The 21,087-nt window shown below is 30.7% G+C and overlaps 1 protein-coding gene across 1 annotated transcript; it reads left to right on the top strand.

The window, feature by feature from the left end:
* Positions 1-2,222: 2,222 nt before the first annotated feature.
* Positions 2,223-6,122, top strand: LOC140885516 (laccase-15-like). The gene is made up of 7 exons (XM_073292498.1): positions 2,223-2,380; positions 2,472-2,623; positions 2,794-3,038; positions 3,174-3,302; positions 4,043-4,330; positions 4,840-5,502; positions 5,785-6,122. The coding sequence occupies exons 1-7, from the start codon at positions 2,282-2,284 to the stop codon at positions 5,913-5,915; spliced, it is 1,707 nt and encodes a 568-aa protein (XP_073148599.1). The 5' UTR covers positions 2,223-2,281; the 3' UTR covers positions 5,916-6,122.
* Positions 6,123-21,087: the final 14,965 nt, after the last annotated feature.

Raw genomic sequence — 21,087 nt, 5'->3', positions numbered from 1 at the left:
TGATTGGAAGAAATCGTGCAAAACAACTCGCGAACACACTTCGTAAACTCTATTTCTTGCTCAAAAGTGTCGACTGAAGGCTTGAAATGAAGCTTAGGGTGCGAGCAACAAAACCCTAAAACGATTTCAGATTTCAGGCGGAAGTGGACCTTGATTTGGCGCAAAAAAAATAACGAAAGTGAAGGGAACAGGAAAGGATTTGATTTGGGTTTGGGTTTTTTTTTTTCTTATTTTTTGGGTAACGTGAGTGTATATATATGTACATGTATTTTTAGAAAAATCAATTTTTTAAAAAAATTAATAATAAAAGACAACGGTTTTTAAAAACCGTTGTCATAGATTCAAAATACCCGCTCATAGTCAACGGTTTTCAATAAAACCGTTGTTAAAGGTAAAAAGACAATGGTTTTTTGAAAACTGTTGTCTATCAAGTGATGTTGAATCCTTATATTCTTGTAGTGTTGTAACATATCAATCAACTAATTTCATGATTATATTATATGATTATACACATTTTAATATAAGAATCAACTGATTTCATTATTATGTTATATGATTATACATATTGTAATATAAGAATCAACTGATTTTCACGATTATGTTAAATGATTATACATATTGTAACATATAATTTGACTAATTTTACGATTATGTTATATGATATACCAATGTTAACGTTTTATCATACTGATTTGCTATAATAATAATAATAATAATAATATTAAAAAATAATAATATTATTATTATGTGGGCTGGTTCTGATTCCTAATTTCTATCAAGATAAATACATGAAAACTAATTTTTACCAAGAAAAGAAAAGAAAAACCACTAATATATAAGTTATAACTTGTCGACGAATAAAATATCTATGCTTTGATTGCAAGCAACAACTTAATTAGCGATCATATTTGGTTTATTATCTTGTTAATCATGTCTAGATTTACAAATTACGTTCCCTCAAATTTTTTTAATCTCAAATTGGTAATTTATCTTTCTTTAAATTTAAAATTTCATTTCTACGATTTCGATAAATATATTTTCTCGAATTTCATATTACATCTGGAATGCATTTAATTAAGAGTTAATTTTGGGCTACTTTTACTGTTTAATGGAGACAGTCCCCTTAACACCCTTTCCTGTAATGTCCTGATGTCCATTACTCGTGACTTCTTGAACACTCAAAAACAGGGCAGATGGATACTCATAACCCTTTCCCGTAGCAACCACGGTTAACAATCATTACGTCGGTAGATGAGATCCTAGCATATGAGTAATACCCAAATCATGCATGAAATGATTCGTATTTTTATACATAGACGTAATTAATTATATATTGTTGACGTGGCAAATCATGAGACATTAAATCTATCATTGGGGTATTACCCATATGCTAGGTTGAAATCTACCCATTAGGTCATATACAAAAATTTTATTTATTAAATTTCATAATACATTAAATACAAAATTTCATTATATAATGTCAAAATCTCACGATATAATAATTGTTGTAAATATCATTAACGATACATTGGTTGTACATTTCACATTATTCCCAAAAATCAAGAGTACTTTTAATGAAATCAAAACACATGAAAGACAAACTAAAGTAAAATATGTGATTTGATTATATATATGTCATATGTATATGTAATCTATTATATTTATTGAAAAGAAACTAAATTAAAGCAAAATATGTTATCTGATTACGATATGTAATCTTTTATATTATGAAAATATATAACTAAATTATTAAAGTAAAATATGTGATCCCGGAACATGGATTATATGTCAGTTGAAAATAAAGATGTCGAGATGCTAGCTAGGACGTCAGCACTCTTGTGAAAATCGACTCATAAAATCGGGAAAAAAAGTGTAGGCTAATAGACTTTATATTCATGAAGGCTGCGGAATGGACTGATAACATGACAAAAAAAATGAAAAAAACATATAAATTATATGACAAGAATGTAATTTCCCATGAAATGATTTCAAATGATTAATGTGCAAATGGTGATTATACTCCCCAACTAATATGGGTTACTAAGAAGATAATACCAAGGACATCAAAGTCTATGTTTCCGTTTCTATACATGCATGCGAACTTGCCAAAATATCATTCCTTACTATATCTGATGCATAGCATTAATCAGCAAATTGAACCACCTCTTTGTATTTCCTCAACACAACTCTATAAATAAAGTGCTGGAGAACAACATATTATAGCACCTGATCATCTTTATAAACAAATTATTTAATGTTCTAACATCTCCGATCCATAAAAATGATCAGTCTTTTTAAACGCTTTCATGTTCTCATTTTCACAATTTTGTTCGTTTCCTCCCTCTGTTCGGGGACCTTCGTTCATCGATATCGTTTCAATGTGAGTCCTGATCGAGTTCGTGTTCGAATACGATATATATTGCGTTGTATACATGATATAATTAATATATATTAGTTGTCTGTATTTTTAGGTGAAGGAAGCGTCATATAGGAGATTATGCAAGGAGAAGAAGATTTTGACGGTGAATGGGCAGTTTCCGGGGCCAACACTGAAAGTTCACAAAGGTGACACTGTAATTGTGGATGTTTATAACAGAGGAAAATACAACATCACCATCCACTGGTGAGAACATTTCTAGTATTATTATATTATATATAACCCATGCAGGTCGATAATTAATTTTTTTTCTCCAAAAATTCATTAATTTATGATTATGTGTACTCTAATATCTAAAATTAATTTGTCCGAAACTGGAGACATGTAATCTATAAAAAGGGCTTGAAAATTTTCAGGCATGGGGTGAAACAGCCGAGAAATCCTTGGTCAGATGGCCCTGAGTATGTCACACAATGTCCAATCCAACCTGGAAACAAATTCAGCCAAAGGGTTATATTTTCCAAAGAAGAAGGGACGTTATGGTGGCATGCGCATAGCGATTGGTCTCGTGCTACGGTGCATGGCGCGATTATCATCTACCCAAAACAGGGAACATCCTACCCGTTCCCTCGACCCGATGCAGAGATTCCGATCATACTAGGTGTACATACGGATCAAATATATATATAAAGTTTGATTTTTTTTTTTTATTTATTTTTTCATCGATTAAGAACATACAACGGATATATATAATATCATTGATGTTGTCTAAATATGCCGTGTTTTCTGAGTGTAGGGGAGTGGTGGAAAAAGGATATAATGCAAGTATATAAGGAATTTGTTGCTAGTGGAGGGCAACCGAGGGATTCTGATGCATATACCATAAATGGTCAACCTGGGGATTTTTATCCATGCTCAAAACCTGGTAAGTTCCAAGTTACTATAATTAATTTTTATATTTTTAGTTTTCGTCTTCTTCTTCTTCTTATAATTCTGTTTTAAATAAAAAAGACGTACATTTTGTATTCCAACACGAGGGAATTGTGGTATGTATTAGCAAGGAGCAGTCAACAAATGCATACTTACATATATATACAAATTAACATAATTATATATATATATATGTATATATAATGTTGTAAAAACATGGAGAGTGATATTTTCCATGTACATGAATATATATAACTTTTAAGGATGTTATGCTAGCTAGCATCACTTGGATGAAGTGACATAAACGTTTCCCTTTTGATGAAGAGGCGTAGATTTAAACCCACCTAAAAGCCAAAAAATCCCCCACGTCTCATCCAATTGTTGTAATCAATTAATATTTTTTAATATATATATATATATATATATATATTATATATATATATATATATATATATATCATAATCGGCCAACGAGAGAGATGATCAATCACCCCGATATGTATTTGGCAAGATGCAAAAGAGTGTGATAATAAAATTAAAAGGCCACTGCAAGCCAGCTTATTCGCTGAGAGACCCTTAAAAATAGCTAGGTTACATCTTTGATGCAATATATGCACCTAATAATGGACTTCTTCTCTCTCATGTTTTAATTCTTGTTGAATTGTCACTAACATATACATAATTGTGATCATATTTCTGAACAAACTTTGTAAATTTGGAATATTTCTATCGGTAGGTACATTTAAGGTGAAGGTGACATATGGCAACACATATCTCCTTCGTATAATCAATGCGGACATGAATGAAATCCTCTTCTTTGGGGTGGCTAAACACAAGCTAACAGTTGTTGCAACGGATGCAAGCTACACAAAGCCACTGACCAGAAATTTTATCGCGATCACCCCCGGCCAGACCATGGACTGCCTTCTACACGCCAATCAACGACAACACGGCCGCTACTACATGGCGGCCAGAGCGTATGTGAATGGCCGTGGGATTAGTTTTGATAACACGACGACTACAGGTAAAGGCTAATTAAATTGCAATTACACATATACATGATCCGCAGCAAAACGTAATTCTTTGAAAATATAATGCTTAGATATCTAGTATACGAATTTGAGAAAGTGAAGAAAAAAAAAAAAAAAAAACTCAACGGGTGGATCCAAAAATGGGTGAGAGCATGACGGTTAAGTATTAAAATGTTTTGAGTGTGAAGCTTGTATACATATCTTTAAAAATTTCATTTTTCTAAAAAAAAAAAAATTTTGAGATGGAACATGCTAATATTTTAATTGAGACAAGGTTGACTCGTCTCACAAATAAGTATCGGTTAGACTGTTTCAAAGACATACTCTTAAAGATAAAGGTGTGTTTTATAAATAGAAAGCTAGGGTTTTGAAAGTAATTTCTGTTGCTGGGGTTTAAAGTAAAATGCAATTAATTCTTACTACTGTTGCACATAGCAGGAAACAGATATTTGTAAAATCAGTTACCAAATTTGCCCATAATTTGACTCCACAACTAATGCAGGAATCATAAGATATCAAGGGCATCGCGGTCCTTCCACGAAGCCTAGTTTGCCCTACCTTCCCTACTACAACGACACTGCAGCAGCTGTAAACTTCACATACAGCCTCAGAAGCCTGGACTCCAAATCCCATCCTTGCTTAGTCCCTCGCAACATATCCAAACGCTTCATATCAACAATCTCCGTAAACGCTTTCCCATGTCCAAACCAAACATGCACAGGCCCGAACGGGACCCGTCTCGGCGCCAGCATGAGCAACATTAGCTTCGTGAACCCTACGTTCGACATCCTGGAGGCCTACTACCACGGCATTAATCGCGGCGTGTTCGGCAACCGTTTCCCGAGTTATCCGCCCTTGGTGTTCAACTACACCGCGGATTTTCTTCCCCTGGAGCTGGAGATCGCCAGAAGAGGGACGGAGGCGAAATTCGTCAAGTATAACTCATCGGTGGAGCTGGTTTTACAAGGCACCAATCTTGTTGCGGGAATAGATCATCCCATGCATTTACATGGATTCAGTTTCTACGTCGTGGGACACGGGTTCGGGAATTTCGACGAGCGCCGCGACCCGTCGGGATATAATCTCGTCGACCCTCCTCTGCGTAACACCATCGGTGTCCCGAGGAATGGATGGGCTGCTGTCCGATTCAAGGCAGATAATCCAGGTGATAGACATTAACTTATTGAAAGGGCCGTGTTCTGATTTAATAATACATTTTAATATCGTCTATAAATCGATATTTATTAATATATATTTTTAATACAAATAAATTATTTCGCTTAATTATTTTAAAAATCTTGCCAAATTAATTAGAAAACTAACATCGGGTCCTTACACTTATCTTTGATCTAAACATAATATTTTGAAACAGTTTTACTTGAAAACAATGCCTCAAACAATGCCTCGGATCTAAATTTCTTTAATTGTTCTTTTTTCTTAAAAATAGGGGTATGGTTTATGCATTGCCATTTTGAGCGTCACCTTGTGTGGGGAATGAACACAGTTTTTATCGTGAAGAACGGGAGACACCCGGAGGAACGGTTACTGCCACCGCCACCGGATATGCCGCCGTGTTGATGTTTATTCTGTCAACAAATTAATTTTATATGATCATTTCTCAACTATCGAATGTTTGAATAATACATATGTATTGTGTAAATTGTGTGTGACTCATATAATGAAAAAAAATTGTATCGTGTGAGTAATTAATTTATGTATATGTGTGTTGGTATTTTAAGCATATTCAGTATTCTTATGTAGATTTGAATTTTATTGTGATTTTACAGGGAGAGTTTGGAGGTTGTTTTTAAGATTGATATAATGAAAGATCATGATCAATATATTAATTATATTATTATTGGATCCTTGTCTCATCTCAATTTTCTTAAGTGATGATTGCTATCACTTGATTAAATATATTTTCGAATCCTGCTTTTTTCAAACTTCTTGTAGCATTTTTTTTAACAATATTATTTTTCATTAAATATAGAGATAATTGTGTTAGTAAGAATTCGAAGCTACAATATCTATATATTTTGGTCATAGTAGAAGAAATAATATTTTTTTTTTCAAAAACTCATATTACTTGGAGGAAACCAACATTAAATTAGGAAACCGAAATAAATACTACATGTACATGAAGGGTTAAACGTTGAGTTACACGTTGCACTTGAAATTATATATGAACAAACTTGTTTTACCGACGACCAAAGACTTGCAGGTCCGTTTGAATGTGACTATATGAGCTTCGGCACATAGTCGGTTTAATACAATATATTTGAAATTTGATTAATTTTCTTCCAAAAAAATATTATTAATTAATTTAAGAATAAGTTATATATTGAAATGTACGCATAACTTGATTCTCTCTAACTTATAAACTATTTGATTTTACTTTTGATATAATATATCGATTAGGCCAAGAAAATAATATTTTTATCTATTAATTAACTTGTTTAATTTTGTTTTTGTCTATTATTAAGTTTTTAAATTTTGATTTTCTGTACACTAATTTTCAAATTTCGGATATTTTGATCCATTTTTTATGTGACATGTTAGAATTTATGACGATGTAATGTCAGTATTTTTTTTAATGTCATATAAGTACTTTGGCCAAAAAGTATATATTAATTGAAAGCAAAAAAAATACATTAAGGTTAGCACACCAAAATTAGTCTTTAAAAAGTTATTAGACTAACCCAAAATCCAAAATAGGAAAATTTAGTGGATAAAAAATTTATTGTCCTTATTATTTTTATTTTATCAATTTTGAGTTTCTACTAAAACTATAGGAAAAATCAAAATTTTGATCTTTTAATTTGCACAGCTGGTCATGTTGTGAATTTTCATTTTTATTCTTCTAAACTGCAATTTTTTTTTCATATTTGGTCCTTTTACCCATGAATTTGCATTTTTATTCATGTAATTTGCATGATTAAAAAAAAAAAAATCAGACCCTTTTTTTGACTTGAGGATCATTTCTAGTTAGAAAATGACTACTATGACATATGTAATCCTACAAATATCCATGTCAGCTGTGGTTCGATAAACTAGACAACGGTAAAAAAAAAAAAAAAAAAAAAAAAGGACCAAGAACGAAAAAAAAATAAAAAATTTACGTACAGGACTATAGATATACATGACCAAAACTAGAAAACAAAATACAAATTACAGAAATTTTTTTTTTTAATTAATTTCCAAAGTACTACCTGTATGGCTGTATCATGTCACGTTTTTGTAAAACCAAGATATTCTTACTTTCGGTATTTCCCCTTTTACGTATTCGGGAAAATAAGCCCTTAACGAATTCCTATGTCCCTTGAATTAAATCATTTTTAGTAATTGTTGAAAATTTGCATATCCAATCAATTAATGTTGGCGGTTAATCCCCCATTTGCATAATCAGTTCCCCATGTCTCTTGCATAAGTCATAACTATATATGACACTGTCATTTATTCACAAAAAAATCGTAAGTAAATCAAAAGCTTTAAAGGAGTATTACAATAAGGTTAGGGAAAATATTACGTAGTAATTGGAAATAATTAATACATAATTAATGACGGGACTGTTAGGGAAAAATCCCTATAAACTTAAACTCAGAATCATCATGCTAAATCATTAAGATTAAATACTGTAAACTTAAGCGGAAGCGTACCTTAATTCATTACAATTGATACCGATGTAGATCTGCATGGTTTGGCCTTCCAGATCAACACGATTTGCCTTGAGAGTTTCTTCAGTTCTCTCACGCTCTCTAACTATCGATGAGAATAGAATAGAATGACATCAACGTCGTGTGATCTGGGGACCATAACCCTATATTTATATTTTGGGATTCTATTTAAGCCCATCAATCAAATAGAAAAGTCCACTAGTATCTACACATTAAAGACCACACCCTATTAGATACATTAAAGCCCAAATAAGCCAAAATCTTATTTAGATCACTTTTATGGGCTAACTTTATTTGACAGTCACAACACATAATTATTTACATATAAGCCCAACGTTGGATTTATGATCCAACAATCTCCCACTGGGCTATATGTGAAACTTTATAATTATGTTTTGCAAAATAACCAAATGAGCTCAACTTTGCTGTCATTACCGAAATGTATCTACTGTTAATCCGGTCCATCAATCATACTAACATAGGATCAAAGAAGCCTTTGTCACATTCATCGTAACTTGACCCATCAATGGTCACATATGCCAGATAACTGAACGACATGGATTATGATGTGGATGTGTAGCATGGAAATTTCATGTTATGTGATCTTAACATGCCTATTTCCAACTGGTCCACCCTTAACTTTAGTGAGATCAACCAAAACAGAGTCAGAGTGTGAATAAACCAAAACCTTTATTTCTGCAGAAATAAATTTTTTTTATGTATCCATAAACCAAAAACCGAATAACCAAACATGTCTATAAAAGCATTTAAAATCACAAACTCCCACTGAAACTGAATATTCTTGATTGACGAAACACCCATATAAATAATGTGCACACAAAACCTTTTGGGTGACAGTCCCTTAGCAAATGGATCCACAATCATGGAGTTTGTACCGATGTGCTTTATAAACACTATTCACTCTGAACTCTTACTTCAATAATCAGAAACTTGATTGGATGCCTTATAACACACTATAAAATCTACTGTCATGACAAAAGAGACTATAACAACTGACTTTTTAGTACTCTTTTGTGAGATGACACTTTTTGGCAGTAGATTTAAATAGTCCAACATAGTTTCACACTATCTAGGCATCCCTTAAATCAGAGTCAGTATACCAAATGATCTCAAAACCGATCTGACCTCTGATATGTGAAAGCATATAATTCCTTATATTTTCTGTAAATTCCATAATACATAATTGACTATTTTCCAATAGTCTATTCCTGAATTATTTAAATATTTGTCCAACATCTCATTCACGTATATAAAAGCTTTACGTGTATATACCTTAGCAATACATTAGATTCTCTACCGCTAAGTCATAGAAAATCTTTTGTATTTCTTTTCTTTAAATCATTGTTAGGGCACTGGTTGAGACTAAATTGTCTCCCTCAATTTAGGGCATCAACTTGTTTACAATCTTGCATCCCATATCGCTTTAAAACTTTCTCGATATAGCTTTTTTGTGATAATCCAAGAATACATCGAGAGTGATCCCAATGTATCTGGATACCCAGTACAAAAGATGCATCACCAAGATCATTCATCTCAAAATTCTTAGCTAGAAATCTCTTGGTGTCATGAAACATATCTATATCGTCACAAGCGAGCAGGCTATCATTACATAGAAAACCAAAAAAATATTTACTCCCACAGACCTTATGATATATACAATCATCGACCAAATTCATCTCAAACCGAACGAGATGATCACATGATGAAATGTAAAAATATCATTTATTAATTAAAATTCAGTACTATTTCAATATATTCCTGAAGAGTCTTTCAAATAAACCAAAGAGATAAACATTTACAATTATATCATCTTACTGTGTAAAACCTCATTGATGACAAGACGAGCCTTATATCTTTTCACACTACCTTTTGAGTACTCATGATTTTAAATATCCATTTAGAAACAATGAATTTCACACTTTAGGCAATGTGTAAAAATATCAAATGTCATTGTCTTTCATAGATTTTATCTCTTTATATTGACATCAATCCATTTCGAGAGTTAGAATTTTTATGACTTGATAGAAATTGATAAATCATTTTCTATCATGTCATTGTTGACCTTATTCTCTTAGAGAAATACAATCAAATTACCTAAGAATGTATTTCTTCTCTCTCGAGTGGAACTCCATAATGACAAGGTTATTGAGATGTAAGAGTTTGTTCTTTCAGAATATTTCTTGAATGAGAGATTTTCCTAAATTGTCTTATCGTATTATGTTTTTGAACAAAGTCAAAAATATAATTTTGATCAATGTCAATAACCCCTGTAAGAATATTAAAATATTATTCCTTAAAGACAATTTTCAAACTTTATCTCCCCCACAAACTCGACATCCTCAAAAACCAAGCATTTTCCTAACTGAGAATCAAATTAATTGTGGGACCATAAAACTTTTATCCCTTAGATCTTTAAGAATCACTTTAATCAACTTTGTTAAGGATATATGCTGCAGTCATTAGTGTTTGTCCATAAATGAGATATAAAAGTCATATCTAAAATAATTATCTATGAACGTTATAAATTATTGTTGGTCATTCCAAAAAGCCATATGGAAGACCCACTAATATCCATATTTATAAGTTCATAGACATCCAAATTCTTGTTGACTTCATATCTCCTTTAATTTGTTTGTTTTTCCTTTATACATTTAACACAAATATCAAAATATGTTAAATTTAAAGGATTGAGAATTTCGTCATACATAAGTTTCTTTATTCTCCATCTGGAGATATAATATAATATCTCATGTTACGACGTAACTGAATTCTCATTTACTAGAATTTTATCTTTGAGACTTTTAAATTTAATTGCAGGGACTCATTAAATGAAACAATTGTATCAACCGAAGAAAGATTATTATAACGAGATGAAAAACCAGAGCCAACCAATTTTGAATCCTGAAACAACCTAAATTTCCATTTCCAAATGAGCAAGAGAAACCAAATTTGCCCAAAATAGAAATAAAAATTATTTCGCCTGAAAGTCGGTACAATAAATGTTTCATTCAGATTCAAATAAAACTCAGGTTTTAACAATAATCTAAAATTTTCAATTATTTCAACTTTAACTATTTTGCCATTGTACACCGATGAATCTTTCATCATCATTTGAACTTTAACAATAATAATAATAACCCCGCATAGACACACTGATGATAGCACCAAAATCTATACATCATATGTGACATCAAAGATAAATTAACCTTAAAACAAACCAAATTTAGAAACTTTATTTTCTTGAGCCTTTTAACTCTACAGAAGAAACAACTATTATTTTCCGATTAATTCGGTTTCTTTTGTTGTTTCTTTTGAAGTGCTATATCTGCAGCTTACTTTATCCTTAATCATTTATCTTTATACCTCATTGAAAGCGAAGTTGTCAAGAACGTACAAAATTCACAATTTCATTCTTGACAACCATCAATTTCAATATTCTTAAGGTGATTATTAACTGTAGTTATATCTTTTCGACATATTGCCCTAATGATTATTAAATGACTACCGTAATGATCATCAAACATGCAATTTAATTTATCATACCTTTCTATCTCCCTCCTTTCAAAAGAGATACTCTAGTTCATAAAGGTATACTCGAATCAATCTTTATTGCAATATCTTTGATCATTATTCCAAAAACTATCAAGATGTTTACTTTTCCATAACTTAAAGTAACGAGCATCTTTGAAAGTAAGAATAAATTTGATGTGGACAGTAAAACTAACAGAAATATTCAAATAATAACTGAACAGAAAATTATCAATAAAGTAAATATGCTCACAAAAAATGCCCAAATAAGTAATATTAAATTCAAATAAAGGCAATCCCCATCTCAAGATACCGGACACTCCATTAATATTCCATATTTGGACAAAATATTAACTTGTAAATGGTATCTTGGTGTAGTAATCAAATACTGATCATAATAACATATCAAATAATAAATCTTCCTTTGGGCCGATTTATTATTCATATGTAAAACCAAATAATAATCACATATTTATTACCACAACTGCACATGCAATTTTGTTAAATAATAACCTTCCTTTGGGCCGATTAATTATTCACATAAGTTACATGTACAAAACTTTTTATATTCCAAAACAAATTAATTTCCACAATAGAGGTCACTTTGGCGACATGTTGCTTCAATCAATTTATTTCAAAATATATATACCTTAACTATTCCTTTATTCAAATTTAATATCAAAGAAAATTGACCATTTTCTTAAAAAAAAAAAATTTTTAAGTATTTTGGTCAAAATCAATTATTTAACCATTGATCGTAAGATCAATGCCGACTGGCGGGCAAATCAGGAAATTTACTGGTCATGGGTGATCTTTTCGGGTTGAATTCCCGTATATTCAAAAATTAACTGACCCATGTATATTGACCCGATAAACTTAATCCATATAAAATAATCAATTAATTCAAATAATGCAAACCTCATAAGGGATACAGAAAATTGATAGTAAATAACATGTCAAATAATAATCTTCCTTTGGGCCGATTATTATTCACATGAAAACCGAATAACTATCACCATTTTGCGCTTATATAAACACATTTGTAATCATATTAAATATTAATATTTCTTTGGGCCGATTAATACTCATAAAATTACATATACAAAACTTTTTATATTTCAAAATAAATTGATTTTAATCAACTCATTTTAAAATATATAAAATAACCTTATCATTATTTGAATAATTGAAAATTTAAACCTTTAAACCCAAAATAAAGATATTGGGTTTATAAGCAAATTAAACTTTATCCAAAAATATGTGATGGGTTAGAAAAAATTTACCAAAAATCTGAATAATTTCGTTTCCTTAATTTAATTTAATTTAATTTAATTTTTTTTTTTGAATTTTCGAAAAATCGAAAATTGCCCAAAATAAAACAAACCCTAACCCATCTCCAAGCCGCCACGGCCGCCGCCCATTCCCGGCAAAATTCCGACCGGACACTGGTAGCACAAGGCGGCAACCACGACTGCACCTTCGCCGGTCCTAATCGTAGCTTGATCGGCCGGAATTCGCTCTGAAATTTCAAAGCTCGCGACATTGACTGTCGAAGCTTTGGCTTCGAAATCCGGCGATTATGCGATGGAAACCGGCGAATTAATGGTTCTAAGTGAGGCGCCTGTATGTCTCCTACAAAACGCCTCATCCCCCGCCGCCCCAAAATGGCTGTAGGTTGGCCGTTTTCAGGCGTTTTCCGGCGGCTCCAGAAACCCTAATCGGGAAATTCAAATTTTTTCTTTTTTCTTTTTTTTAAATAAATCCGAAAATTAAAAAAAATATTTTGGACTGAAAAATTCGAATTTCATTCAAACACTGTAATTTTCTGTTTTCGATTAGACCAAATCGAATATAAACCGTATCTCAATGATTTAAACATGAATGACTCTGATACCACTTGTTAGGGAAAAATCCCTATAAACTTAAACCCAGAATCATCATGCTAAATCATTAAGATTAAATACTGTAAACTTAAGCGGAAGCTTACCTTAATTCATAACAATTGATACCGATGTAGATCTGCATGGTTTGGCCTTCCAGATCAACACGATTTGCCTTGAGAGTTCCTTCAGTTATCTCACGCTCTCTAACTATCGATGAGAATAGAATAGATCAACGTCGTGTGATCTGGGGACCATAACCCTATATTTATATTTTGGGATTCTATTTAAGTCCATCAATCAAATAAAAAAGCCCACTAGTATCTATACATTAAAGGCCACACCCTATTAGATACATTAAAGCCCAAATAAACCGAAATCTTATTTAGATCACTTTTATGGGCCAACTTTATTTGACAGTCACAACACATAATTATTTACATATAAGCCCAACGTTGAATTTATGATCCAACAGGGACAAGTAACAGAAATGCTGTAATTACGTCTCGTCCACGTACAAATGATTTGGCAATTAATAACTCTTAGTGGGGTTAGTTAGTTACGCTCGTATAAATTATAATTGTCGATTGATTTGGAAACAAAGGGGGAAAACGAAAAGAAAATCAGGAGTTGTCCAAAAGTAAATGTCTCTTTGCCTCGTTTTTCCTTTTTCGTTTAGTCTTCGAGTGTGACACGTGAATTATAAACATGACATTTTTAATAAACTGTGTATGATTTCATGTTTAGTTTACAAGGTCATATATGATCGATATATATCTTGTTTTCTTCCACAAAACTTATTGGTCATATATCTTGATCGATATTTTTAAATTAATATTTATATAATTTCAGTTTGCCTCAATTTTATTTTTTTAAAAAAACATCGGAGAGTGCTAATATGACACTACATACATCGACGCTCTATCAATATAAACAAATCTCTCTCTTTTTTTAATTATATTTTTGAGCTTCAACATCGTACAATATATTTGGAGTATTGGTAAGTTTCTTCAGGGGCGGCCCAAAAGGTAGGGCGGGCCGGGTGACCTCACAGGACCCCATCTTCAGACGAACCACCAATTATTTTTAAATTAATATTTATATAATTTTAGTTAATAAAAAAATTATTAAAAAAATTGATTGTAGGGTATTTTGGTAAAATTTTTTGCTTCAATTAGGTTAAATCACCACAAACTCTTACATCCCATTAACTATTTTTTTTAAATTTCATTTTCTTTCTTCATGTGACCCTGCAAATAATTTATTTTAAACGCGAAAATTTATCGCAAACCTCCATTGCTTCATAAGTAGACATATCGTCAAGTTTTTCTTACTTGTTATACAAATAAACCTTGTTGATTACTCCGATTGCAAATTTGAATTATATTGCGTGATTTTTCAAAAAAAATGTAATATTTTTTTTTCATCTTCTTCATTTAATAATTACTAATTGATTATTGCATTGTTGTAATTTATTAATTCATATTACACTAATTTATTATTATCTATTTTTTTGTTCTTTTTTTGTTCATTATTTAGTACTATTTTATATTGCACATGAGTTTAGTTAAAAAAAATTTATTCTAGCAAAATTATTCATCGTACATAAAATGACAAAAAATAATGACGAATTTACTTCAAAAAATGCGAGAAGAGTGAATTTACATAATATTAATTGTTGAATAAGTTATTTTGAGAAATTATGTAGAACATTTATGATGTGTAATTTCGTTAATTACATATTATGTTTTACTTTGATTATAATATTCGATTAGTTTATATATATATATATATATATATATATTTATATATATATATATATATATAAATTAATTACATTGTTCAAGTTATTAAAAGATAATTTTTTTATTCGCTCCGGGCCTAATTTCTCTCAAGACTGTCCCTGAGTTTCTTTACGTACGCTTACAAATTTCAAATTGTACATTATGGATTCCAAATATCGAGCGTTTTAGGTGCACAATTGAGAATAATAATTTATTTGAAACTATATATATTTTGTTAGGCTCAAATTAATTAATTAATCAAACAAAAATCATGACGAGGTATTTTGATCCAACTTAACTAAATGTGGGTTTACACACACAAATGATTTCTTTCCAAAAAATAATTTTAAAAATAGCTTTGACCAGGTATTGTGATATTTGGTGGATTTTAATAAGGTTAAATATTTTGACTTTGATGCTATGATTTCTTTAAAGATTTCCATTTCAGAAAAAAAGAAGTAAATTTGCTAAAAATCATCAAAGTCAAATATAACTTTGCATTCAGTTTCTGTTAGAAAAAAATATGTTTGAGCTCCTTGATCCATAAAAAAATGTTTATGCACTCTCTGGATCCATATTTTTTTTCTCGGATGAAAGTTGATACAAAACATTGAATATATAGTATTAATACATGATATTTGAGCATAAATTGTTTCAAATTTGGTAATCATATATGATTTTTGAGTACTTCAATATGTATGCAAATATTGATATTAATTTCATATTTGTCTTTTTTTAATTGAATGAAGGTACAATTAAAACTTTGAAAATATGATACTAATATATGATATTGGAGTATTAGTTGTTTTAGATATGTAAATGTTGATATAAATAAAGTTTCTCAAATTTTGTACTCAAAATTTTATCTTTTGTACCAGATCTAAATCAGTTAGTACTCAAATATCATATATTAATATTATATTATCAATATTTTGTACTGATTTTTATCCGTAAAAAAACATGTGGGTCAAAGAGTGCAGAAACATTTTTGTAAAGATCATGAAGTTCAAACATACTTTTTTTCTGATAGAAACTGCATGCAAAAATTGTTAGGTTTACCGATTTAAAGCAAACTTTCCCCTTAGAAATCAAAGCTATTTGAATAAATGTTTATTAAAAAATACATTTTGAACCCTCGCGCGCAATGAAACATTCAAACTCTCTCTCTCACACACACATTATTTAATGTACATGTTAGGTCAGTATGAAAGTCGTAAAGCACGAGAACCTTTTTTTAATCACATAAAAAATAAAATAAATTGAGTTAATTTCGTTCTGCCTACTAAAAGGACCTTTTTTTATTCACATAATTAAAACTAAAATAAATTGAGTTAATTTCATTCTACCTACTAAAACTATAATTAATTACGTGTCATTATCCTCATCAACTACACATAGTCTTGAATGGGAATTATATATATCTTTTATGTTGGAATTGTAAGAAAGATATGATCTTTAATTCGTTCCTATCCTATTTATAAAATTCGGCCTCTTATATACATACATACATATGATTCTAGAGCTGCTGTATGATCAATATTTAGAAATTTTGAGATGTAACATTATCAATTGAAGTTTTTATAGATTTTGGGAAAAGATAAACATCTCATACGTACTGTTTCATGAAATAAGGGCAAAGTAATTTCATTTTCGATCTAATGAATTGTCAAATTTAATATAATCATTAGTGTATATATATTTATATATAATTTTTTGTGTTAATTAATTTTCAAATTAATTTCAGGATGATATGATAAATTAATTAAATATTCAAATCTTAGATGTTTGTGTAACACCCGAAAATTTTTTATACGTAAAGTCGCATGCATAATTAGGGAAATTAATTATTTAAATTTTTAGAAATATAAGTTAAATATTACTTATGTGTTATTATGTGTATGTTTTAAATTATTTTAGTATTTAACCCATAATTATGGAAATTTTAGACTTTTAAGGAATTTATTATTTTGAGTGCGTAGACGGGACGTGGACGGACGAGATACCAATCTTTTTAGCCAAAAATATTTTAATAATGCTGCCATAAGTTATACCCCTTATTTTCTTGTAGTTCTTCTGTAATGCTGCCATATGGCACCATTCTGCCAATTTTCCTTTCAAAAAGGACGCGCGTCTTGCCAAAGTGTCAAGATGACCTGGAACGTATTCTTTAATCAGCATTTCTCTCCAAGGACTTGACATTTTTGCGAAAAATAGCTGAATAGCTACATTTTCCTCGACTCCTGAATTCCATCTGTATTTAGTGAATAACATAATGTATTCATCAACTAAACAGATATCATGTAACTCGAGGCTATACAGAGCTTGAGTATATCTTCTCGTTTTCTCTGTATCTTGATTGTTAAAATAGTCTACCCCTATGAATTGTGCTTTAAATAGGATGACCATTCTTTCTCCAATTTCGCTGAGGGATTCTCTTGCTAAGATTGATTCCTTCGTATCTGGCATAGTCATCTCCCAAGCAATCTTGACAGATCCCATTATATTTATTTCTAGAAGTTTAATGAATCCTTCTTTATTGAGATCTAATGTCCCTGCTGCAATTCTCATAGCTGACGTCCAATCATCTATAAGATCTTCTCTGTTTTTGAAGTCCAAAACATCAAGGTTTAACATAACCCCGTAAGGATGTATTGGATCTAAAACAATTTTTCCGTAAGGAGTTTGATGGAGTGGGATTTTACTCCTTCTTGATCTGGTTCCTGCTGGATGTGAATTTTCTCCAACCTGGAACTCACTATGTGGTTCTTCTGTTTTAACCACATATCTTGGGGGATTCCCTATGGGTTGTTCACCCTCAGGGGAGTTCATTTTTAGATCTACTACTTTGAGATTCGCAAAAGAATCTGCGAGATCTTGTAGATCCTCGAGATTTAATCTCTCTAAAGTAGTCATCAGATAGTGTTTTTCTCTGATACTGCTTTTATAATATTAATCATCCTTTCATCATCAGTTAAAGGTTTTTGAACCATTTTGGTTTTACCTTTCTGATGTAACAACGGTTCGGTACCAAACGAGAGTGGTAACCTTCCTCCTGTATTTCCTTTTCTAGAACCTGAAGTTTGTTCTAGATTTGTGATTTTAGTTTGAAGATCCTTTAGGGTTACAAGAATTTCTTCTTGTTTTTTAAGGATTCCTTCAATCTGCCGAGGTATTTCATACAGCTGATTGCTGTAATATTATACCGTCTTTTGAATTTCTCTAAGATCTCCGGAGAGTTTAGAGGAATCTGGGGTAATTTTTAAAAATTGAGAGTTAGAAATCATCTTTCTATCGTAAGCAATCTATTGTGAACAGATTAACTTGTTTATAGGATTTCATATAAATAAAATCCTCTTGATTCAAACCTTCGTTTGAAGTCATCTTTTGTAAAAAAATCTTCTCCTCAACAAAGAAAAATATGAGTTAATGAATAATATTAAGTCTGAATATTTAACCTAAAGCTCTGATACCATTTTGCGGATGATTCAAGTACCATAATTGAGCACAAACATTGCATAAATGGAGTACATAAATGCATAAATTGGGTATAAGAATTAAACATTGGATTTGACCAAGTTTGGTGGTCCTAGGGAGTTTTAAGAAAAAATTTTATTGTAAGGATTTATAAAAAAGTTAGATTTGGGTTTAGAGATTTATTCACAATTAACTCTTGATTTAACGTAACGGGGGAAACTAATACACGTACGTAACAATTCAAGGGCTTGCATGGGCACCACAAAAAAGTAATTATAACTTATCAGTCAACCTAGCTAGATAATTTATTTGAATAAATTATATTAATTATGTTTTAATCAGTATATTATCGGCTTCATTATTTTTAATTAATGCATTTATGTATAATTATGGCTTTGAACATAGCCACGTATTTGATCTTTACATATAAAATATAATATAAGATGGGACTTACTGGGCGATGACTTGCCGTGTTGATCTTTTATCCAATCGATATCCTTGTCCGTTGATTTGATTATTTATCCAATCACTATCGTGGATTGATTCTTCGGCACGTCTGTTGAGTTCTCAGGCTTGTATTCCTAAAAAAACGTTGATAATGAAAGAGATATCATTTCATATGAATCAGTGATTTATTGGCTCATACGAAAGTTAAATCGAAAAATATGCACGAGCGGCTGAGAGCTCTCTAGCTTGTATTGTATCTATATTATGTGACAGTCATTACAAATAAAATTGCAGGCGGCCGGAGACTATTCTAAATCATGAATAATCTCCCTATTGTACTATATAAATAAAAAAAACAAATTACAATGTGAACTTTCTAAATTAATAATATTTAATTTCTTGCTATACGTGTTTCTTTCCCAACTCTATTAATATTTAATTTTCCTCTCTTTATATCAAACGCATGAGAAGAAAATATTGGTATAATAGACAATGTTACACCAATTTATAACAGACGATTTCCTCCAGCAAAATCAATCGCATGCGATTCTTAAAAAGACATAATTAACTACATGGGTTGAGTCCAAACTACCCTGAAGTAACTATCCTAATATATAGTTTAATGATCCATTAATGTCACTCATATTTTTAGATCTTAGATACACGATTAATGAGATATTGATGGCAGCATCTCATCATTTGATTATATATGAGTTACACACTTGTTCTAATTATACATTTGTGAGGAGATCTAACTTCTTGTCTTACTTGATTACAATTTGAAAGCTTATATCTATATCTATATATATATATATATATATATATATATATATATATATATATAAAAGGGCGTAAATTTAGCAATTTCCATCGATATTAAAAATGTTTGTGGCGTACAAAACTACAAATCACTTTTCCAACGTGAACTCCATTCCATAAAAAGGTAATTATTATTATTATTATTATTATTATTATTATTATTGTTGTTGTTGTTATTATTATTATTATTATCATTCATTGGCAGCTTTTGTTTTTACTTGCCAACTTCCGGAAGGTTTTCGAAACATTAATATTTCACGTTATATATTTATGACTTTTATGTGAACACAATAATTCCAACAGAAAGTTGGATTTCTATTTAATATTAATATAAGTAAAAAGTCTATGCTACTTGTATTTGCGCACTAGAACAAATAATTTTTACGTGATTTATTGGTCTACCTTGAATCATTCACCGTCGTCATTCAATCATCATATTTTCCAAACACGATCGAAATAATTCAAAACCAACTAACTGATAACCCCTCCACCAGTCAAATCCAATTAAGTAACACTCCCTTGCAAGATATAAAATCCAAGAAAATATTTTTTTCATATGCATGTCCAAAACTATATAAACATATTCTTATCTTTACCTAATGATCTTACTTAGAAATCCAAATCCTCCAATTGGTTCTCTAAAAAATTGACTAGCATGCATTACTTGTAAACAAATAATACATAGATTCATAAATGTTTGATACCATTTTTTAATACCTAAACATACACTGGCCACACGCTAATGTCTCCATATATATTAACTAATCAATCACTAGCTACCTAGTTTGTATGTGCGTATACGTATGAAAATGTTCCTGTTTTTCTTGGGTTGGTATGAATTAATATTCCAAGAGAACAAGCAATATTTATTTTAATAAGCATGTCTTTTGTGAGACAGTCTCACGGATCTATATCTATTCATGAGTCGAGTTCGATCTGAACTATATTTACAACGTATACGTAAAACATTATATTTGCCATTAAAATTAATATTTTTCATGAATCGGGTCAGATCGATACAAAGACCCGTCTTACAAATTGAGCCGTGAGCATCTTATTGGAGTTTTTGTCTAGCATATTACTTCAACCCGAAATCAGATTAATTTGACGCGACCAAATCAAA

Source organism: Henckelia pumila, chromosome 2 (genome assembly GCF_033568475.1).
Source record: "Henckelia pumila isolate YLH828 chromosome 2, ASM3356847v2, whole genome shotgun sequence".
NCBI classification, from domain to species: domain Eukaryota; kingdom Viridiplantae; phylum Streptophyta; class Magnoliopsida; order Lamiales; family Gesneriaceae; genus Henckelia; species Henckelia pumila.
Note: the sequence above shows the minus strand (reverse complement) of the source record. Positions and strands in the feature narration are given on the sequence as shown.

Excerpts from the sequence above, each read along its gene's own strand:
- LOC140885516 (XM_073292498.1), top strand. The coding sequence starts at position 2,282 with ATGATCAGTCTTTTTAAACGCTTTCATGTTCTCATTTTCACAATTTTG. Across the intron at positions 2,381-2,471 it reads TTCATCGATATCGTTTCAAT|GTGAAGGAAGCGTCATATAG; the intron begins GTGAGTCCTGAT and ends CTGTATTTTTAG. Across the intron at positions 2,624-2,793 it reads TACAACATCACCATCCACTG|GCATGGGGTGAAACAGCCGA; the intron begins GTGAGAACATTT and ends GAAAATTTTCAG.